The sequence below is a fragment of the Notolepis coatsorum genome (genome assembly GCF_963971535.1).
Source record: "Notolepis coatsorum genome assembly, chromosome: 3".
Taxonomy (NCBI): domain Eukaryota; kingdom Metazoa; phylum Chordata; class Actinopteri; order Aulopiformes; family Paralepididae; genus Notolepis; species Notolepis coatsorum.
The window spans coordinates 17475182-17499860 of NC_140167.1; the positions used below are offsets into that span (position 1 = coordinate 17475182).

Sequence of the window (24679 nt, forward strand, 5' to 3'; positions counted from 1 at the left end):
GAGAGATCTGCCTGTGTTTGTAGACGGGCGAGTTTTGTTTCTAACTTTTCTATTTATATATTGTGTTTCAAGTTGTGAATTAGAGTCTAGACTATACTTTATTTGACTGGTTGTGTGTTGTTGTAGTAACAGCTGAGCGACTCGTTCATAAGAGCCGATTCATTGCCGTGAGCGTGAGTCGAATCGCTCACGTCTTGCCATGAGTGTTGCGTGGTACTGTACTGTACTGTACAAAATATTTGGTATAGCGCCCCTAGTGGCGAATACCCACCGGCCGCCACTGTTGTAAGCCGTCATTTGAGGCTTTATAAAAGCAGCAAGTTGTATTCAATACAGAGAGGAGTAAATGAGGAATCTCCATCTTGTTGTAGTTAACAAAGAGAGGCGGAGTTAATGAGGCGTATGACGTCCGTTGCATTGGAGGCGCAAGATTTTGCAGAAAAGAAATTATAATAATAATAATTTCTTTATTTCTTTATTTTATTTTATTTTTTTCGAATTTTATTTTCCCGTTCGAATACCGTGCCCATCGAACAAAGCTTTGAAGTATTTAAGACAGCCCTCCGCCCGTGCTTAAGACTGTTTCAGCGGCCGCACGCAAGGGGTGCTTATCAGAATCTCGCCTAGAGCTGCTGAAATGCTAGGGCTGGCCCGTATGAGGTAGGCTATGAGGAAGAGAAAAGTTGTTTGATCACAGACAGGACAGTGGAATGTACTTCTTGGAGTCAACGCTGTCACATGTTGTCGAACACACACAGTAGCAGGAAGCATCTTCTATTTAACTCCCTTTACTCCAGATAATCCAGTTTTAAGAGGCTACTGGGAGCTGACAAGACAAAACCACACCTCAATGGCAGAGATGGAGAACAGTAAGAGTGTTTTTGTTTGTTTGTATAACTAGCCTGTTGTTATTCATATTGTCAGGTTTTGATTTCATTTGTAAATGTTATATTATCCATGTTATATTATCCACATGTTATATTGTAAATGTTATACTATCCAACACCTGGAATGCCCTCCAACTGACTCTGAAGCTGAAGGTTCTTCCTTCTTTTTCTGCATTTAAAAGTATGATCTCCGACCACTGATTCTTATTGTTTATTCTTATTTATTGTGCCTATGTCTTATTTATTGTGCCTATGTAGATCTAACATATTGTAGTAAACCAGCCCGATAAGGGCTCTGTCAGAGGCTGAACACATGCAACACAACCCAGTTAGGAGTAGAAAAATAATAGATACAATTATATTAGAAAATGTATACTTCTTTATGAAATTCGGGCATTATAGCAGCATGGGGGAGGGGAGGTACAGGTATGGGCAGGGTAAAAAGACACATTGAGGCTGCCATTAGGTGAACCACTACAAAACAGGTGATTAAATTCGGCACATCACTCCAGAATAAGATGTGGAAGCCCACGTGCATGTGGATACACGCGGTGCATGTGGATACACGCGGTGCATGTGGATACACACGGTGCATGTGGATACACAGCAAGCCCCAGTATGTCACACTAGAGGCTACATACTAAACACCCATAATTCACACTCCTATAAAGGGGCAGTGGACAGAAACCCCAACCAAAACCGTACAGTAACAAAGGGTGGGGAAGAGATATAATGATTACACATACGCTAAACATGAATGAATGATAAGGGTTAAAACACTCAACTCATCCCTGCTGGCGAGACCCTCCCCCTGAGCTTGTGGCACCGCCCGACTCCCCGGGAGAACGATGCCTTCGGTCGGGCAGATGGCGCACGGCAACAGGCCGAACACTGGAAAATGGAACTGGAGAACGAAGTCCCCGGCCCTCTCTTACTAAAGTCCCAGGCCCTCTCTAACTAAAGGAGGCGACTAGTCTCTCATCCTGATTCTCAAACGACTCCCCGAATGGGCTATATTTCCATCGCCGGGAGCACTGCAAGCTGCGGACGACACCTTGCCCCCCCAAGTTCACAAGCTCACAGGGGGGGGGGGCATCCGCGGGGGGGCGGGGACGCTCTCTCATTGACGGTACACAGTGTGAGAGGAGCATTTATGCAGGTGAACACCAGGAAGGCGGCTGGCCCAGATGGAATAACAGGACGCATACTTAAGTCCTGTGCTAACCAGCTAGCCCCTGTGTTCACCACCATATTTAATCGATCCCTGAAGGAGTCAGTGGTCCCTGCCTGCCTCAAGATGTCTACCATTATCCCTGTACCAAAGAAACCCTCCCCAGCAGGTCTCAATGACTACAGACCGGTGGCACTCACCTCTGTGGCCATGAAATGTTTCGAGAGGCTGATCAAGGATCACATTTGTGCCTCCCTCCCCAGTGATATGGACCCTATGCAATTTGCATACAGGCCAAACAGGTCCACTGACGATGCAGTCTCCCAAGTACTGCACAGCACCCTCTCTCACCTGGACAGTCAGAAGGGGGGCTATGTGAGACTGTTGTTCATTGACTACAGCTCAGCGTTCAACACTATAGTCTCCACCAGACTGGTGGACAAGCTGATCGAGCTAGGTCTGAGCTCCGCTCTGAGCGCCTGGATACTGGACTTTCTGAGTGAAAGGCCCCAGGCGGTCAGGGTGGGGGGTCAGACCTCCAACACCATCACCCTGAGCATCGGGTCCCCCCAGGGCTGTGTTCTGAGCCCCCTGCTGTACTCACTATACACACATGACTGTGTGGCCAAGTTCAGCTCCAACTCCATAGTGAAGTTTGCGGACGACACAGTGGTGGTGGGGCTGATCTCGGACAACGATGAGAAGGCCTACCGGGAGGAGGTTGAGGTACTGGAACGCTGGTGCCAGGACAACAGCCTGCTCCTGAACATTGGTAAAACCAAGGAGCTGATTGTGGATTATAGGAGAGGACAGCAGGAGACACACACACCACTGAGGATTAACGGGGCTACCGTGGACAGGGTGAGCAGCTTTAAGTACCTGGGGGTCCACATCGCAGAGGATCTGACATGGACAACACACATAGACTCAGTCGTAAAAAAGGCGAAGCAACGCCTCTACCACCTGAGACAGTTAAGGAAGTTCACAGTATCTGGGAAGATACTCCAGTCCTTCTACTCCGGAGCTGTAGAGAGCATCTTGACTGGAAACATCACTGCCTGGTATGGAAACAGCACGGCACAGGACAAGAAGGCCCTACAGAGAGTGGTGCGCTCAGCCAAGCATACCACGGGTATTGCACTACCACCCCTGCAGGTTCTATACAACAAGAGGTGCAAATCTAGAGCCTGCAGAATAATGAAAGACCCACACCACCCCAACAACAGCCTGTTCATGCTGCTCAGGTCAGGCAGACGCCTGCGAACACCAGCTGCTAGGACAGAGAGACTTCGGCTCAGCTTCTTCCCCCAGGCCATCAGAGCCCTGAACACTGAACTCTCCACACACAAGCACACATGAGCACACGCACAACACACTCACTGTACACGCTCACACACTAGCAGCCACTTTAACATGAGCAGGCACACACTCATGCGGCACACGCCCACACTTATGGCCACCAAGAAGGGTCACTTTAAAAATAGTATAGTATAACCGGAGATTGTATAAATTAGCATGTACAGAAAGACACTACCAAAGGACCCAGTATGTCCTCCATGCTCTGTAAATAACGTATGTACATATACCGATATGCCCTAACATGTTACTTGTTTACTGCACAATGGTACTTGTTTATTGCACAATGTTGATTCTATTATATGTTATTTGCACATCGTTGCGGGCAAGACCACCCGCATTTCATTGTATACTTGTATGCCGTGACAAATAAATCTCTTGACTTGACTTGACTTGATCTGCACTGCTCTTCCGCAACAACTGAAATAACTGTAGGGGTGTGAGAGACATGATGATCCAATATAGTTTTATACGCCTGAGTCTCCTGAATACGGAGAGACCAGTCCCAAGTTGATCAGGAGACTCAGGCGTATAAACGTTTTTTGGATCATGTCTCCAGAACCCCCACAGCCATAGCTACAACCACTTAATGTCAAGGCTCTCATCCACATTCATTCATTTTCTCCCCCTGCTCTCTCTCCCATGAGCTCAATGTAACGCGGAAGTGCAGTGGACTATAGACAATCAGTTCATGGTTGTGCAACACCCCTCACAAAAGTCTCATCCAACAACAGGTTTAACACACTCTTCCCCCCCATGATGAAATAACTCATCCTCGTCAAGTCAAGTCAAGTCATCTTTATTTCTATAGCACTCTGACACAAGTTCAAGTTCCTCCCCACCCAGAAACACATATTATTTTTAAACAATATTATTGGTATTTTTATTTTTTTTCAGTTTTACAGCATCAGTTCAACAGTTCAACAACCATACAAAAGGAAATGCTGCCAACTGCCCCCCCTCCCCCCTCCCCGAGTTACAGAAAAATAGATACAAAATAAACCACCCCCCCCCATTAAAAAAAAATCAATATATAAAAAAAGAAAAAAAATATCCTCTAGGCCAGACCCCCCCTCCCCTCCCCCAGACTAGGACCTCAACAAATTCAGTTTTTTCTTTTTTACACATTTTGAGAATTTTGTAAACCCAGTTACACCCGTCTAACAGGTGCCCATACTTCTACACCAAACAAATAAATATCTAACGTTACATCTTTTCTCTTCAAAGAGCAACTAATAACATTTACAGTATCATTCATTGCAATATATACCCATCAGAAAGACAAAAGGGAGCTTCAATAATAGCCTACATCGTCAACCTACTATGTAATCTGTTCTAAGTATTGCCTAAACCCAGCCCAGAATTTCCCAGAAACACATTTGATGACTAACACAACTGATCTTTTGGAAAAAGCCATGCACACTGTCTTTTTTGCGTTCAAGAGCAGACATGAGTCTATGAGCCAGTCCTGAACACTGGTCAAGACAGAAGTTAAGACCGTTGACACTTCTGCATAGCTTTTGCCATGGGTAAATATGACAGCATCATCTGCATACATCTGTACACTGTTACACACATCAGGTAGATCATTTATAAACAGAGAGAACAGAATTTGTCCTAGTTTTGATCCCTGGGGGACACCAACTGAGCAAGTGTGGTAAGGAGACTTGACCGTTAACACTTACACACTGTTCCCTATTGGATCAATTTGAGCTAAACCACTTTATAGCCTCTGGGGGGAAATTTAAATGCGATAATTTGGATAGGAGGACTTGGTGACTGACGGAGCCAAAGGCTTTTTTGAAGTCCAGAAACACCGCCATTGCGCAGGGGGCTTTGTCCAAAGCACACTTCACCCTTTCAGTGAAAAGGCAGTTTGCCGACTCAGTGGAGTGGAAGGCCCGGAACCCAAACTGCATAGGATGTAGTGGGGTGTGACCTTTATCTAGAGATGTTTAATAATGGATTTAACAATCCACTTTTCAGCCACTTTGAGATCACTGGTAAGATGCTTATGGGTCTATAATTTGATATGTCCATTTTGGTGCTAGATTTGAAGATTGGTGTTATTACTGCAACCTTCCACTGAGATGGGACAGTACATTGGGTCTCATTCACAAACATTGCCAAAAGATTTCTCTTAGGGCAACCATCTTGGAACCGACTAAGACCAAATCACAGACAAGTACACCCATAATCAGGAACGCGTGGAGAAGCTGTCTTACATTTGCATTTACATTTAGTCATTTAGCTGACGCTTTTATCCAAAGCGACTTACAAGTTCTGTACGACAAGACAGCAAGAAGGGTACAACTCTATCAGCTGAGTAACAATGTTTATCAAAGTGTTGCGTGTTACAGTAGGTTAGTTTATTAGGACAAGTGCATGACAGTAAGGTTAGTCAGGGTTAGATTTTTTTTTCTTTTTTTTTCTTATTATCATTTCAGATAATGGTTGAAGAAGTGAGTCTTTAGTCGACGGCGAAAGATTGGACGGGATTCGGCTGTCCTAACTGGGGTGGGTAGTTCATTCCACCATTGTGGGGCAAGGACCGAGAATAGGCGGCTTCTTAAGTGATCAAAACGTTTCCCAGCTGGGATGCCGCCAATGAGGAATGTCACTCATTGACAAACATGAACGCACATTCTCCTTTAGTTAATTTGCATACAGACACACCTCTGGCAGCTCCTTATAAAGCCAGGCTCTGTGCCGTGTGCAAATGAAACCGCGAAAAGTATGACATCAAGAGTTAGACACACCTGTCCAGCTCATTATAATGCAACTGATGATGCAGCCGTGTGGAAATGGTGGCCGATATAGGTAGCAGAAGCGATTTGCGACCGATCAAAATTAGATTAGATTAATGTATTGTCATCATTATATACAGCTCGTGGCCACCTGCTTGTAGCCGCAGTACTGTATGTCTATGACGTGCGTAATGAATGAACGCGTAGGCTTATATTATTCAAATGACTTGTTTTATTAGGAGATCACAGATACTGCGCTGCCACCAGTCCGCTCATGGTATGCCCGACTCTGGCGGCCTTAATATGTGTACTGTACTTACTGTACGTATAGGGCAGAGCATATAGTATCTACTAAATCCGAATGAAACAACGGGCTGACCCCTATTAGTCGAATAGTCGACTAATCGATCGAAATGAGCCGTAGTCGACTGCCAACCTCTTAGTCGAATGCAAACAATTTTAATAAAAATTACTATCATTTTCTTTTTTTTTTCTTTTTTTTTATCATTCTTTCCAAAAGAAAAGAGGCCTAGAAGTGTGGCTAACGCTAATGGCACGCATACCAGAGGCTAACTGCCTAAGAAAACAGGCACAGAGGCACTGGAAGAGGATTTCACCCATCTAATGATCACACAGGGGTCTCAAACTCAATTTACCTGGGGGCCGCTGGAGGTAGAGTCTGGGTGAGGCTTGGCCGCATCAAATATTCCACAAAAAAGGGTTTCAAGTATTCCAAAAAAAAGTACAACTGATCCAATCTTCTCAATCTTTAGCAATAACATTTCAGAACATGAACAGTTCTTCAGAACATGAACGGTTCTTCAGAACATAGGCTTCTCAGTGGTGTCAGTGGACTCATCCACAGCTATGGAAATGCACTGTGCATTTTTTTATTCTATCACAAAGCTGTTTAATCAAATCACCAGCCAGTATTTCAGTTATTCTGGTTGCTGTGCTATCTGAGGAGGATTTGCTTTTGTTTGCCTTCAAACATGGTCTCCATCACTTCAGTCATACATTATTTTATTAGGCCTAAAAGAAAATATTGTTTGTTTCCTGTTGGTTTATTTATTTATTTTATATTTTATTCTTTCCCACGGCGACTATGGATAGGGAATTTCTTTATTTAATTAAAATGTTCACAACAACATGGATGCATGTACTCTGCCAGCATGTTTAATATCCATAATACTAAAGGTTTGACTAAGATTTGTATTGTAAAAAAAAATATATAATAATAAACAAAATTACGTTTATTTTTTTAAACTCATAAAATAAATTATGTAGGGGGCCGCAAAATATCATCCAGCGGGCCGCAATTGGCCCGCGGGCCGCAAGTTTGAGACCCCTGCACTAGACTGATTGATTGATTGAAAACTTTATTAACAGATTGCAGAATGGGTACAGTACAGTACAGCTCAATACATACAATTGTTAAGGGGATGCAGACCAGAGAAATACTTTCGTCTTGTTTACATCAGGGTGCCCCATTTTCAATTAATCATATCATATATGACATACACGACATACAGATAGACAGTACTGCTACATCAATACATTTATGACATACCAGATTTGCAAATACAGTACTGTTTGTGATACAAAAAGAGTCCAGAAACGAGAGTATATACATTTGACGTAGAAACTGTATATTGGAGGAGGTTGGGTAGGTGAGGTGGGGTTGAGTGGGTGGGGAGGGGGCGACTGTACATTGTACACTAATAGCGACTATCGGCTAATTTCGGCCAATCAAAGTCGACTATCCAAATCCTTAGTCGGGGACAGCCCTAGAAACAAATAATTAGAGTAATATAAGCCTACTGTTCATTCATTATACACATACACAGGATATGCTATACAGTGTGCGTGTGTGTGCATTGCAACAAGACTTATGGAATATTAATGCAGTCTATTGAATTCCACTATAGATATATCCACGCGATTAGCTTTAGTTCTTATTTATTTATCCACTGTCATTTGCAGTGTTGGTATAGTATAGGCTACATAGTGTATTTAAATATCTGTTTTATTGATTAATGAATGCAGGTTATAGCTATATAAAACGACAAATGTCTGTCCCATTGTACCAATCAATGAGATATATTGCATGTTGGCTATAACCTGCATTCTTTCAAATGTATAATTAATCAATAAAACAGATATTTAACAAATAAGAAATACAAATGCCACTGGACACTGTAGCCTGTTCGATCCCAGCGCTCCACATTGCTTTCAGTTTAGCTGGTCGTTCGTACTAATACACATTGGCCGTATTAGGGGGTGGGAAACTGATGGGTGGGGATCGGGCGTTGTGGACAGCAACTCCTACAGGTCGGTTGGTGCGCCTGCGCAGTAGAATCAGGAAGTGTCGGGGGCAGCGTGAGCCTCCCACGCGTTACTCCTCGCCACTGAGAGATCGAGCTGCGCAGGTGAAAAGATGCGACTGCTGTTACCTCAAGTACCGGAGGGGACTTGTGCTATGTATGACTTAGTCCACATTGCAGCCGGCTTGTGGGAGGCAAGAAACAGCGTTCGTGACAGGGGAGGGTTGAATTGGATGATACGAAATTGGGATGGGAGAAAATATAGAAAATGGGAGAAAAAGTGGATAAAAAAAAAACACTGGACACTGTAACGATCCCAGGTCCTTGGGGGCCTGGGTTAAGGAGAACAATAACACTGGACACTCTCTACCTCCTTTCAATGGTCTCATACCACCCTCTAGTGGTCACCAGCAGATGGTGCAGGCTGGCACATTAAACATGCTGACTAATGTAATTCATATAATTAATAGTATGATTAATGTGATTTCGTGGTGTGTGTTGTCATTGTTGTTGTTTTCTTCCCTGGTGTGATGTTCTCTCCTGTCTGGTGTTGTTGTAATCTTTGCTTGTGTTTAGTTTGTTAATATTGTGTTAGACTGGCCTGGCCAGGTGTTGCCAATGTTAATTAGTCAGGGTATATATGTGTGTGTCTCCCTCTCCTCGTTGTGGCGTAATTTCCTCCTGTTACCTGTTTCCTGCCCACGTCGTTGCTCTCCCTTGGTTTTCTAGTAAGTGTAGTGTTTGTTGTTGCCTGTTTGTTTTACGTTTCTCCAGTTTATTGTTCTAGTGTCAGTTGGTTTGCACCATTTACTTTCGTTTGTTTGTGCTCTAAGTCTTTTGTTATCGTACCAGCAAGGCTGTGTCGTTATTGTCTGTTTCGTGTAGTGCTTGGTGAACATCAAGTAAAGAGTCATTATCTACACGAATTCTGCCGTCTCCGTTTCCTCCATTCACCTGTCATTCCGCAGTTTCGGGGCTCTCCGGTCTATCCGCATATTGGGTTCTACTTTCCCCCCCAGCCTCGTAACACAGAAGGCATTAAATAATTATTATTTTCAATCATTTCACAATAATTGCATAATTGTGTTTGAATATCTGAGTAATTAAGTAATTATACATTTGTCCAAAATAGCTGGTTCAGATATGGTTAATCCAGCTGCCCTGTGATCAGATTAAACCATATTATACATTTTTTCGACATCAAATGCATAATTTTTTATCGTACAAATATTGTCATATTTATTAAAATTATGATTAATTAATTCCAAGGAGGCCTGTAGAGTTGACATGAAGCAATCACTATGATTCCTCCCAAATAAAGCCCTTAAGAACACGGAGCACAACAGTCTGTCAAGTTAAGACTGCTTTTCAGTCTTTTTTTCCTAAATCCTGCTCTTAGTCAGGGCCAAATCCAAGACGGGACGGTTGGTGAATCCCAAAATTGGCCCGAAAAGGTCTTAAATGGCCCTAAGAGCAAATGTTTTGTCTTAAGTCCGTTGGTGAATGAGACCCATTGTCTAATGGACAAATTAACCAGGTGTGTAATAGGTGTCACCAGGGAGTCAACATTTGTTTTTAGAAAGTTTGTATCAAGCCCATGAGCATCCTTGGCCTTGGATGCTTTCAGTGCACTCTCACACTCCTCTGCTACAACTTTTCAGAACTACACAAAAAATCTAGCCACTAAGTTCTATTTTATGCTCAGAAATAACACTTCACCAACACTCACAGCTTTACTCCCAAGACACAATACAAGTCAAGAACCTATCACCAGATCAATCTCACATGCATGCACTCATTCCAGTACCGGCTTACAAAAGTAATTATGGACTAAGATCATTCTTCCACACAAACACCAACATTTGGAACGAGATCCCATTCCACATCAGAGCAATAACCTCCATCTCACACTTCAAACAGGCCTAAAAACAATATCTGATGCTAGAAAACATCTGCACTCACTGATCCGAATCTTCCCTAGGTCTTAATCTTGTTGATACTGTTGTTTTGTATTGACTGCTATGAATGCATGTTTGTCCTTGCTGTGCACAACGTTTATATGATTGTATGTAGTCCAACTGCCTATTTTGTTTTTAAAAGGCCAGTTTAAATGTACATTGTGAAATGGCTTTTTACCCTTTCCTGTATAAATAAACTATAAATTAATGAAGTGATATAATAGTATTTGCCACCTCGGTTTCAGTGATTTCCTCCCAATTAAAGATGGGGAGGTAATTTTGGACAGGGCATGGTACAGACTTGGAGGGTTTAAACAGCTGTGTGATTTCACTAACAGAGTTTAGAAAGAACGTACTTAGGTTACTAGCAAGAGTGCAGGGATCTTTCACCAGGATGTTGTCTATCTTTAGTTCTAAATTGTTGTTATTCTGCTTATAGTATTTCCCTGTCATTTTGTTTATGTACTCTCAGACTTTTTTGCTGTTTCCTTTAGCACTCTCTATGATGTAGATGTAATATTTAGCTTCGGCCTTCCTTATTAAGAAGTGGGTGACTAGGTTTCCTGCATGGGAGAACCTTTGCCTGTTTGTTGTTAGGCCAGACTTTAATGCTTGCTTAAGCAATATATCTCTTTTTTTCATTAGACCTCTGCATTTGTTATCTATCCAGGGAAACGTGATTTTTTTGCCCTTTCCTCTATTTCTGGTGAACGATTCCATTACTTTTCTTATTTTAGACCGCAAGACATTACACCCCATTTCAACATCATCACTTGTGTAGATTTCATTCCACTCAAGCCCTTGTAGGGCAACCTCAAAGCTATGCTGAAGATGCGTTGGGATGGTTGTGATTAATGGTTGGGGCTGAGTTTGACTGAAACTGTGTTTTGAGAGTTTTCTAGAAAAGAAAATTATATTGTGGTCCGAGAGGCCTGTTAAGTACTTATATGTTTTAGTGATTCTTTCCACTTTATTGGAGAATAGTAAATCTATTCTGGTTGCTTAGTGGCTGGTGATTCTTGTGGACTGCTCTATTAATTGAGTTAGATTATAGTGATCTGTTATATGTTTAAGGTTTTTTCTTAGCTTTTTATCATCCCAATTTACATTGACCATTGCTGTATTTGCACTGTATTGACTTGCTTTCCATCTTGAAAATCCATGCGACTGACTTAGTCCTCTATTCACTCCAAACAAACTGCTGTTGCTTCTAGTGACGTAAAAAACACATCACTTCCTGTGTACCGGATGATTTTCTCAGGAATGTCCTACCAGACACCTCTGGATCATCCTGCTGAGCCTGATCTAGCTCATCCTCTACCCCTACATCTGACTCCAAGGTGGCTCACTCCCCTGCCACTCCCAATGACTGGTCTGCCACACTAGGCCCCTCCCCCTCTACCGTCAAATGCATAACCAGTGGTGTGGGACCAGTCCTGTCTAAATAGGAAGGTAGAAATTATGATGCAGCCAGTGTAAAGAACCATGTTCAGTCCTAAGAGTAAACCCTTAACCAGAGATAATGTTTGAAGTACTTTGTAAATGTTACCACAGCTACAACTCCTTGTTCAGGGTAGCACATTTCCTTTCCTCCTTAGTTAATGCACGGCTTGCGTATGCCATGACCCGCTCTAACCCATCACTTTCCTGTGATAGGATTGTCCCGAATTCCAAGACTACTGGCATTGGTATCTTTTTGGGGTCAGGGTAAGAACCAGGGCAGTGACCAATCTAGCCTTAAGCTGCATAAATGCCTGATGACAATCCCCCCCCCCCCCCCCCATCGAAACGTTGGGCAGGCTATATCTGTAAAGCTATATCTGTAAAATCCCTCACAAAGGGATTAATTATAATAAGAGTTCAGCCCCAGAAAAGAGAGATCTTGGCACAGGCCAACCGTGCACAGACTCCACCTTAGTTGGATCGGCCCGCGCTCCATGTGCAGAGATAACATGGCCGAGATAGTTTACTTGGGTGGAAAAGAGATTACCACTTGGCTGGTTTTACTTTGAGGTTGGCTGTACATCATTTAGCAACTGTTGCTTCTTCCAACATGGACGACAAACGGGTATTCTATACATTCTGTGAAAGGCCTCTCTTGTCAGCATCACATCATCAGAGGATGTGTGTCTGTTGCGCTCTGTTTTGGATGTACCCATTATTATTATTTGCACTGCCAGCCAAATCTGTGCCGAGCTTGCATGGATTTGTCCTGAGAGATTTGTAAATGTATGAACATGCAATTTGCTTTCTGTTGTTCACTGGGTCTAATTGGCTGTACAGCATTTAGAACTTTGTCTAGTGAGTCTATGGAGATGTTCCTGGAATGTGCGCTCCAAATCTTTTGTCATCCAGGTATACCAAACATGTAATCCACTGTAAATCTGCCAAGACCACCTCCATTAATCTTTAAAAAAACAGTACTAGGAGCATTACAAAGACCAAAAGCTTGTTAGGACATTAAACTCGAAAATCCCCTGTCTAGTAGTGAAAGCTATTTTCGGCCTTTAGGACATTAAACTAGAAAATCCCCTGTCTAGTAGTGAAAGCTATTTTCGGCCTACAGTATGTTTTGGATCCACCTTGACCTGCCAGTAATTTGGTAGCGGGTATGGCATCTTTTGCAGTAACCTCATTAAGCCCTCTTTAATCTACGCAGAAACGCAATCCATCCTGCACTGGCATGACAGCTGCAGCCCACGGGCTACAGGAAGGCTGTACAATACCTCCTGCATCTGCTTAATTTAATATGATCATACGCCCCCTGTTGGAGGTGCAGGGGAACCCTCCACGGTGCAAGTTTTCAAGTTTCAAGTTTGTTTATTAAATATCACAATAAAATATACATACTTTACGGTGAAATGCTTGGTTCTGTATGAGCCCCTGAGAGTGTGCTTCATACAAAAAAATAAAAAAGTAAGTCAAAAGTAAGTAAAAAAAAGTAAGTAAAGAGGAATATACAATACATATACAATATACAACCTAAAGTAGTAAAAATCAGTAAACAGTGTGGTATACAAAACTTTGTGGTAAGGTGCGATTGCAAATGAGGTATGCATGTAGTGCAAATCTCTTTAATAATAGATAAATATGCATAAGTATGCATTCCTCGTATCTATCTGATGGGCACCAAGCCATGATCACCAGTACTCAAGATGTGTGCCACCGATTGTAATCAAACACGGCTAAACCCATCCTACCCCCCCCCCCCCCCCCCCCCCAGAGCTAGAAAGAGTTATTCACGCGTTCATCACTTCAAGTCTGGATTATTGTAATTCCCAGGCATCAGTCAAACATCCTTATCCCGTCTCCAGCTGGTTCAGAACTCAGCGGCAAGGCTCTTGACTGGCACCAAAAGGAGGGAACACATCACCCCCGTGCTGGCCTCCCTCCGTTGGCTCCCTGTCACCCTGAGAATAGATTTAAAAATCCCTCCTTTTTTGTTTTTAAGGCAATGACTGGCATAGCCCCCCTGTATATATCAGACCTCCTAACCCCCTACTCAGCCCCCAGGTCGCTTAGATCATCCAACATGGCCCTCCTGACTATCCCTCGGATGAGGTGACCGCTCGCTTGTAGCAGTGGCCCCCAGGATATGGAATGTTCTTCCCCCAGACATAAGATCTGCTCCCTCTGTGGTGCGTTTAAATCCCGCCTCAAAACCCACCTCTACTCCATAGCATTTGACTAGGATTAATCCCCGCTCCCTTACCATTCTCTCTACAATTCTCTCTGTCAGCCGAGTGCTTGTTCCCCCTTGTGTTGCTGTTCTGTGTTCTGTACAGTGTCCAGTTACTCTATTGTCATTCCCTGTGTCTTATTATACTGTCCCCTCTCTCTCTCTCTCTCTCTCTCTCTCTCTCTCTCTCTCTCTCTCTCTCTCTCTCTCTCTCTCTCTCTCTCTCTCTCTCTCTCGGCGGTATTTTTGTTTATATATTTCTCACTTATTATGAACACATAGCAACTGTTGCTTCTTCCAACATGGAGGACAAATGTGTAGTCTACACAGGAGCATATTCTGTGTGTGTCTGTTACGCTCTGTTCTGGATGTACCCATGTGGGGTAATATTTGTGCTCCCAGCTGAATCTGTGGCGAGCTTGCATGGATTTGTCCTGAGAGCATCGGGTATACGTATTTGTAAATGTTATGAACACGCAATTTGCCTTCTGCCGTTCACTGGGTCTAATTACTCCGTCCGCTTTGCAGATGGCAAAACTGAAACAAAACAGATGATGACGGTTCTGTCAACAGAGGAGGGATGGGCCTCGTTGAAGTCCATACTGCAGGAGAGGTTTGCAGATGAAGATCACCCACTGTCACTCAGTTCAGCGGGGCCCAGTGAAGTCTGTGATCTGCAAAAAGATGACAGATTACTGAGCTTGCACTGCGCTGTTCTAAAACAAGACATGACGGAGGAGGAAATCGGCCAGGTGTTGGACAGCTGCTTCAGGTCATGCACCGAGGGCCCAGGCACCTTCCTCCTGCTGATACAGGGCGGGCGCTACACGAAGAAGGAGAGGAGAATCATGGACACGCTGCGGGCAAACTTCGGCCTCGAGGCTTTCAAATTCCTCATCGTCCTTTCCCTGGAGGGAGAGGCCGTCGTCGAGGTGCTAGGCGACGCCCTCATGGAGTTGATTAATACATGTGACGGAAGGTATTGCCGCATCACCGGATCGTCCGTGGCGGGTGACGCGCTCGACGCGCTAGTCGGGATGAACGACTACATGCTGAGGGAAAACGGTGCCGGCGGTTACACGGACCACATGCACGGCGAGGCCAAGAGGAGACACACGGAAGACGCGGCCATGAAGATGCTGAAACAGAAGCTCCACGAGGCCGAGGAGAAAGAGCGGACCTTCAAGCAGATGGTCCAGCTCCACGAGGAGAACAGAGGGAGGGCGATGCAGGAGCTGAAGTGTAAACATGCTGAGGAGAGAAAGGAGGAGGCGGTGGATAGAAGGCAACATGAAGCAAAGAGAGAAGGCCTGGAGGAGGCCGTGAGGAGCCACGGAGCCATGTTGCAACTGCAGATGAACCCTTCCAGTGGTAAGATGAAGAATGGATCTCTTGATGCTTAAAGACTTCTCCACTAGGGGGCGACACAGTTATACATTGGTATGGATGTTCATCACCCTCAGTGCATTATCCAATATTCCTATCTTATACATGTTCTCTATGGAGATCAGTGTATATTTGACTCTATAAGAGTGCATTTGAAACTTTGAACCAACTATTAAATGTGCTCTTATCAAGTCAAAATATACACTGTCTGTGATTTCAGTTTAACTGAAACCTTAGTTTAACTGTGTATGTGGCTAACTTTTTACTAACATTTGATAATGAAATATCTACTTTAAAAAAACGATAGTTCTGTTATTAAAACACATTATAAAAAGATATAGTAGGTAGCTTGCTTATCTTTGTTGTAGTGAAACGGCATGTAGATGTAGGGAATAATTCGTATTGTCCTGCCATTCAACCATTTCACATTTGATCTTGATCTTAAAAAATTTATATTCCATCATCTTCGCTATTCTTCCATGTGGACCAATTACTTTGTGACCGCACCAGACAACGACGCAAAGAACACCTCCATCGTCCTGTTGGGTCTGTCGGGCAGCGGGAAGTCCTCCGCTACGAACCTCATCCTGCAGAGGGCAGGTAATCAATATTCCACCAGTGAGCCGCTCCCAGAGGCCCCTCTGCCGACCCTGGCTTGCGGGAGGAAGGTGGTGTACTCGGAGGGGACGCGGGTCGTCTTGGTGGACACCCCCGAGCTGTGGGACGAGGACGGGGTAGAGGACCTGGAAGCGGTGAAGGACTGCCTGGCGCTGGCCCTGCCAGGACCTCATGTCTTCCTGCTGGTGCTCCAGGTGAGTTTGGGTTAAATCACCAAATCCCTCTGGTGTTGTGATCGTGGTATTCACTGACCTTTGGGGAGTATTTTGACATGTACATGGGTACCTTGGTCGTGTAGTGTATCTTGTAGACCACGCCCATTGCAAGTTGCTGTACTCTGTCGTCTACTCTAAGCCATCCTAGGTTGTCAAAGTGGGCAGGGGTGAGGTGGGTTTCCTTGTGACAATATTGTCACCCACTGTAACTGAGAAGCCGTCGGTCTCGCTGAGTTTGTTATTTGAACCGAAGAGAATGGACTCTGTTTTGCCCATGTGTAATGATAGTTTGTTATCGGCGAGCCATATGGAGATTTTGCCTAGTTCCGAGCTGAGGGTTTTTTCAACCTGTAACTTGTTCTTGTCAGAGACCAGCAGGGCTGAGTCGTCCGCAAACAGGAACAAGCTGACGACATGTCATTTGCATAAATTAGGAACAGTAGCGGTCCTAGTATGCTTCCTTGTGGAACACCACAGCTCACTGGGAGGGGGGGGGATAGGGTACCGTTTACCTCCACCATCTGTTCTCTCCCCTCCAGGTAGGATTGTATCCAGCTCACTGATAGACTATCAAAACCAATTGCTTTTAGCTTGTCAATCAGAATGGTGTGATTGACAGTGTCGAAGGCCTTTTGTAGGTCCAGCATGACCATGCCGCAGTATTTGCCCGCGTCCACCTCTTGTTTGATGTGGTCGTTCAAATAGAGAAGGCATGTGTCAGTGGAGTGGGATGTTCTGAAGCCAGATTGGAATTCGTAGATTCGATCTTTTTCAGCTAGGTACTTTTCGACCTGTTCGTATAACAGTTTTTCCATGACTTTCGAGATGGATGTAAGGATAGAAACAGGGCGGTAGTTGCCTGGGTCTAATTTGCTGCCCTTTTTGTGCAGGGGTGTTACTCTCGCAATTTTGAAGTCCTTGGGGACGTGTCCCTGTTTTATGGAGAGGCTTATTATGTGTGTGATGACTGGGGTGATGGCGGCTGCTGAGTCTGAGGAATTTGGAGGGGATGTTGTCATGGCCAGTGGCCTTGTTCGGTTGGAGGGCGCTCAGTTTTTTGAGTACCTCATCTGTAGTTACCATTTCCAGTTTGAAGTCGTCTTTGTGGACGCCTAGGTTCTTATAGTATGCTACTATGTGTTCTACCCCATAATGCCCTGAGTGGGAGGGTATAGTTTGTTTACCAGTGTTGTGGCTATGTTTGTGAAGAAAGTGTTTAAGTAAGTAATTGGCTACATCCAGTTTGTCTGTGATGAGCGTGTTGTCCGTCTTTATGTTTATGTTTGAGAACCTGGTTTTACGTTTTTTACTGCAGCCTAGTTGATTATTGAGTAATTTCCAAAGTTCACGTGGTTTATTTTTGTTTTCCTCCGTTTTTTTTAGCAGTTTTGATCATGGAGTTTACGTCATTTCTTAGTCTGTTTCTTTCGAGTTCAGTCACGTGTAGGGCTGCAACTAATGACTAATTTGGTAGTCAAAAAAAAAAAAAAAAAAAAATTAAATAATTTTTTTTTTTTATGACTAATCGACGCAACAATTTCTCGTCAACGATTTTTTATAATCGACGTCGTCGATTATGTCGACTAATCGTTGCAGCCCTAGTCACATGGGCTTGGAGTTCACTGCTTGTGCTTTTGGTAAGCTTTGACTGACTTTTACGAAACTCAGAGCATTTTTTGTCTCTGGCTTTCATAGCGGTCAGTATTTCAGTGTGCATCTACGGCTCAGCGCGATTTTTTACCCTGGTGGTTCTTAGGGGGGCCATGTTGTTTAGTATTGTTGAAAATTTGGTTTTGAAGCCAAGCCATGTTTCTTCAACCAGTGTACAGTACCATTGAGCTCATCTGACCAGTCCAGGCTCTCCACTTCAAGGTTAAAGGCCTTGCTAGAGTAGGTTTTGAGGTCTCTAGATGTGACTGTTTTGTGACAGCCAGCCTTTTGCTGTAGCTTTTTGCGGGTACAGAATATCATATAATGATCACTTAACCCGCATGCTATAACCCATTTATTGGAGATCTTGGACTTGTCAGAGGTCAGGATGAGGTCAATGGTGAGTTGATTCACATACCCTTGTGGGTTGGGTGATTAGCTGGCTGAGGCCGTGTAGATCACAAAACCTACTGAAGGCATTGAAGACGGGTGCTGCTTTACGTAGCATGTCCGTGTTCCAGTCCCCAATACGATTTTTTTTTACGCCCTCCACCCCAGCTAAACACCCATCAAGTGTGTCATAGAAGCCACTGTGTTCTGGCGGTCTATAGATTGTGCCTACTAGTACTGATTTCGCCCTTTCAAATAAGATTTCAATCCAAACAGTTTCAATCTCGTCATGGTTAAGGTCAGTACGGTTGATACATTTGGTATCTTTGTGAATATACACACAGATGCCACCTCCATACTGGTTTCTATCCCTCCTGACTATTGAATAGCTCTCGATTTCAATCTCTGGATCCTGTACAGATGAGTTTTGTTTCTGTGAAACACAATATGTTAGCCTTACCGTTTAAAAACAAATGTCTGATTTCAGCCAGTTTGGGTCTCAGGCTGTTTGTGTTTAGGTGAAATATGTGAAGTCCATTTGTGTTCGTTATTTGGTTTATGTCATCGAGTTCAAGGTGTTGATTGTCTGTGGTGTCTGGTTGTCCGGGTGGCGGTAGGTGGGGAAACCTTCACAAGGAAATTATGTTTTGATAGTAAAATTGTAAACAAACATATTTGTACACATCTTGAAACAACAGTTTATAACGACTGTAGATGATGATAACATGGTTCAAATTAGTCAGTAAATTGGAATAAAGTAACTTTGATTAGAGGACTTTTACTCCTACCATAGTCTTCTCAAGTAAAATTCTGAGTGGAGGACCTATACTTCTACTTTTACTAGTATAATTTTGATCAGGATATTTCTACTTTTACTTAAAGGGGCACTTCACAGAAAAACAACACAGATTTATTTTTCACATAATCCCACACATATCTCAAGGCTCTAAACTGTTTTGCACACATTCATTTAGCTTGGCAGTTATTGGGAGTTAAAAAGTTAATATCTCCTCCTGTGACGTCATTAGAGGACACCAAATACTTGTGTTGTGTTAATTACAGCTCAATGAAATGGTGTGTAGATGAAAGAATAGAAATCCATATATCTCTATTTCCTCAACGACACAACTCTAATCCACGCAAAACAAGGATTCTGTGTCCTCTGATGACATCACGGGAGGAGATATTCAAACTCTTTAACTCTCAATAACTGCCAAGCTAAATTAACGTGTGCAAAACAGTTTAGAGCCTTGGAAACTCTTGTACCTCTTCCCACCACCGCCTGCCTTCCCCACTGTGCAGGTGGGGCGCTTCACGCAGGGAGAGAGTGAGATGTTGGGGTACATCCAGAAGATCTTCGGGAGGGATTTCACGGAGCACGCGATCGTCCTCTTCACGCGCTGCGATGACGACGACCACCGGCACAGGGTTCAGAATATCGACGAGTACGTGTCCGGCGCCCACGCCAGTCTCCGGGACTTCGTCCGGAAGTGCGGGAGCCGCTACCACGTCCTGAACGTCAGGAAGTTCAGGAACGCTCTGAGCTACCCGCAGGTGAGGGAGCTGCTTTCAGGCGTCAGCAGACTGGTGGCTTCCCATGGGGGGGAACGCTGCTTGGCGAAACGCTTCAGCCTGGAGGAGCTGAAGGAGAGGAAGAGGGTGATCGAGGAGAGGTTGTTTTAAGTGTAAATGACTGTATTTTGAGGAGAGATTATCTTTGAAGTAACAGCTGGGAAGTAACAGATTATATGTGTCAGGATAAATTTTTATTGTAACATAACTGTTACAGTTACAGTGAAAATGATAATCGGATTAAAGATTTGAAACAAAAAAGTGCATTACTTTTCTAAAAACGAGCTCTAAAGAGCTTCTGTGGGTCTAGAGCAGGGGTTCCCAACCTTTTTTCCCCCAGGGACCCCCAAACATCTCTGATGAAATTCCTGGACCCCCCTCCTAATAAAATACTTTTTTTTTGTCATTTTAATACTTCTTTTTGTCATTTTAATAACAAACTGCTTATACACATGCATATGCATCATAATTAGACCCACTATGCTTCTTTGACTTGTGCCTTCAATCAACAAATCTCATCTTGCACCATATGTATTTCAAAATGTTGGCCAATATTCAAATCCTGTATTCATCCTCTCAAATCAGGCCCTAATGGTGAACGGTTTGCATTTATGTTGAATGAAGTAAGAATCCACTGCAGTAAAAATATCCTCACCTCGAGTGGTGGTAGTAAGGTTGACTGACATGAGAATGTCCTGCTTCAGATCCTCATTTTCGATATACTGCACATAAACGATGAGCACAGCCTCGTCTGCGACAGTTGTAGTTTCATCAAGTTGTATGGCAAATGGACCCTTTCTAAGCTTTTCTGACAGCTGCTGCTCGCAATCACTTAACATCTTATCAATTCGGTCTTTCACTACATTGTTCGAGAGTGGTACTGATTTTAGTTTATCCGCCACCTGTGGGCCGCACAGTTTCTAAACCATTTTGATGCAGGCTGGTTTGATGAGCTGCTCGCCAATATTGTGCGGTTTCTTTGCTTTTGCAATGAAAAGCGAACACTCAAAGGAGGCTTCGGTAGCCTTCTGTAAATCACTGCCACCCCTGATCCACGCTACTCTAACATCAACGGGCTTATTCGCCTTGAGAGACTGTTCTTTCCTCCGAAAAAAGTCCGGATCCTTCCCAACGGTTTCTGGGTGCTTAGACGCCTGATGTCTCTTCAGCTTGCTGGGCTTCAGGCTCGAGTTTGCCAACTTTTCTCCACAAATCACACACTCAGGTCGTTTGTCTAGTCCCTCAGTGAAGCCCATGGTGATGTAATTTTCGCGATTGCTGTAGGTCCTAACTTTTTTTGCAGATGAGCTGCCGTCATCTCCTTTTCGTTTGTCACACATTTTCGCCTCTGGCGGCTGACTGCAGACGAGCCGAGAAAGTTAACTAGCTTGCTAGGCTAGCTACGGAAAGTGATACAGTCAACTGATTCGCGTTTTAGCGGCTACCCGGTAGCCTACTGTTAACGTTCAAAAATCATGTTTAGATGTTTATTTATTTATCTATATTTTTTATTGTAGTGGAGAGACTATTCATGCTTCTGTTGATAAAATATGCTAATTAAATATTTCTCTGAAAGAAAAAAATTATAAAAAAAAAAGAAGAAAAAAAAAGACCTCAAATCATCTGTGGTCTGGCGGACCCCCTGCGCCCCCTGGCGGACCCCTGGGACCCCAGGTTGGGAATCACTGGTCTAGAGGCTATTTTTCACACACACACACACACACACACGCACGCACGCACGCACGCACGCACGCACGCACGCACGCACGCACACACACACACACACACACACACACACACACACACACACACACACACACACACACACACACACACACACACACACACACACACACACACACACACACACACACTACTTACATCATAACATATAATATTAGAAGTATACATGACAAAGTACCAGAGACTTGAACTAGTACACACACAAGACAAAGTCCAATATACAATAATCAAACTATGTGAAATAGCTAAGAATAGTTAACTGTACACAACTATATGGCCACACATTTGTTCATACATGCCTAATTGAACAGCTAACTAAATGGATGTTGATACATAATAATGTTGTTACAATGCACAAGTCCCAGTACAGAGTATGACAGCGCCTATTAATATGGACGGTTGCCATTAAATTAATTATTCAATGTGCATTCTGCATCCATTCAGCTTCCAGTCTGCTTCAGAGGTAATTATGTGATGGATCACGGTTTATGTGGGTTTTATTTTAGTTTATTCTAGTGTGCTTATTTTGGGTTTTCTCTGGTACCAGACACCAGTTAATTGCCAATGCGGCATGGCAGGTGTGTGGGCTTTATTGGTGTTAGGTGTGCAGTGCCTTTAAGTAGGCTTGGTTGACTGTGTCTGGATGCTTGTCCATACTCTGTAGTCTACATTGTTATTGAACAGAAACAAGTTACCTCTAGCCTTGTGAACTGAAGACGCTAACGGAACCACAGGTGAGTTAATATGTATATGAATCTTCAACAATGAATAATATTTACTATTCAGCAGTGGCTATTTCTGCTGACTATTGTGGTCTGGAGGTACAGTTCTCGTTTGGTTACATGTTGGTCCCTGTTTGATCCTAGGCCCTTTCGTGACTGTGATGCACAGAGTGAATACACAGTCCCTTGTCCAACCATGTAAAATTCCTACAATTATGTCCGTCTCGCTTTTCTCTATCAAAACGCTTCTCGTACAAGTATCGCAGAGAAATTTCAAAGGTACTCACAGTTGCACGAGGGTTTCGAACAGACAAACGCTAGGGTTTGAAAGCTCAGCGTTGCTAATAAACATTTTCAATAATTTTTATAAACTGGTCAACACTGCTCAAAATGGCTTTAGCTGCCTGATGCGCCTGCGCTGTGATCACAGGCACCCAACGCCGGAAATAAAGCTGTGTTGACCAGTTTATAATTTCTTTTTAAATGTTTATTAGCAACACCGAGCTTTCAAACCCTAGCGCTTGTCCGAAACCCTCGTGCAACTGTGAATACCTTTGAAATGTCTCTGTGATGTACGAGAAGCGTTTTGATAGAGAAAAGCGAGAGACTTAATTGTAGGAATTTTACATGGTTGGACAAGGGACTGTGTATTACCTCGGTGCATCACAGTCACGAAAGGGGCTAGTTTGATCCCAGTTCTAGACTTTGGTTCTGGGGGTTGAGGTAAATAATCTATTTGGAATATTAATTAATATGATTTACATTATCTACCATTCTCTAACCCCCCCTCCCCATGTAAAATAATGCTGTATATACCGTATATATTTATTCTTACTATGTATATATATATATATCCACACATCTGTCTGTACATAACTGCATATAATCCTTTTTACATATCTGTAGATACTGTAGCGACCCTGGGATTTGGGTCGGTTGGTCAGCCGAGCTGTCACTCTGCATTCTGCCAACCTGGGTCTGGCGACGACTGGCAGAGACGCCTGTGTATTTTCCCCAACAGAGTTTGACTTCCGCGTTCGGTTTGCACGATCTGATTGGCCACTGACGTTTCTCTCAGCGGCAATCGCGTTACTCCTAACAAACTGGTTAAGCTTGGCGACTCTTTCGAAGTTGCTCTCGTTTGAAGTTGGTTAAGGTTAGTTGGTTAGGGTTAGTTGGTTAAGGTTAGGGTTAGTTGGTTAAGGTTGGGGTTAAGGTTAGGGTTAGTTGGTTAAGGTTAGGGTTAGGGTTATGGTTAGTTGGTTAAGGTTAGGGTTAGGGTAACAGCCTGCTGGCGCGATTGTTAGGAGTAACGCGATTGGCGCTGAAAAAAACGTCAGTGGCCAATCAGATCGCGCAAACCGAACGCAGAAGTGAAACTCCGTTGGGGGAAATTTACACGCGGCAGGGACTGACCTAGAAAAGGTATAAGAGGGTGTGGCACCTAGGGTGCGGCCTCGTGAGGCATGGGGAAGTGGTAGCGATGAGTCACGTGTATACTGTAACCTATGCACCCGTGTTGTAATAAAGAAGCAAACAGTGAGAACTAACACCTGCCTCAAGAGTCGTCAATAATGTTTTAAACCTTGAAACATTACAATACTATATCTATATATGTACGTACATTTCCCTTACCTACTCTTACTAGTTATCGCTGCTGGCGGGACAAAACCTCATAACTCCAAAAACCCAACTTTTCAGCAGATGAAAAAAACGAACACAGATTTGAGGGTGAATAGAGTTACGAGGTTTAGACGGATGATTGGTGCTTTCCCATTGTGTAGACTTTGTAAAACCACACACATGGAGGATGATTCTACTGAGTTGATAAAGCGTTATGCTGCTGGCCAGTATGACTTATCTTAGTGTCTTTATACCTGTATCATTGTACATATTAATACTACAACTTTGTACATACATCTGATTAGCACTATTACTAGTAGTACTACTTACTAGTAGCACTAATTTATATGTTATACCCATATAATCACCTGTACATTTTATATTACTATTGTGCTTTACTTTTACATTTGCACTCTGATTGGATGCCAAATTTATTTTTGTACCGTACTTGTGCTGTATAATGACGATACATTTTATAATATATACATACGAATCTAATCTAATAAATCTGAGAGCAGAATGAAGGACTGTGCCTAGAGGTCTCATTCAGAGTGGAAGGAGCAGCATTTCTATAAACCACGTCTCCATAATCCAAGATGGATAGACTACCCTCTTTCTGCTAATCATAGAGAAGCTTG

General features: G+C 43.4%; 1 protein-coding gene across 1 annotated transcript; it reads left to right on the forward strand.

The window, feature by feature from the left end:
* The first annotated feature begins 749 nt into the window (after positions 1–749).
* On the forward strand, positions 750–21820 carry LOC311225287 (GTPase IMAP family member 8-like). Its single transcript, XM_084310508.1, has 4 exons — positions 750–869; positions 14651–15493; positions 16019–16320; positions 19684–21820. The coding sequence occupies exons 1-4, from the start codon at positions 851–853 to the stop codon at positions 20062–20064; spliced, it is 1545 nt and encodes a 514-aa protein (XP_084166634.1). The 5' UTR covers positions 750–850; the 3' UTR covers positions 20065–21820.
* The last annotated feature ends 2859 nt before the right edge of the window (positions 21821–24679 follow it).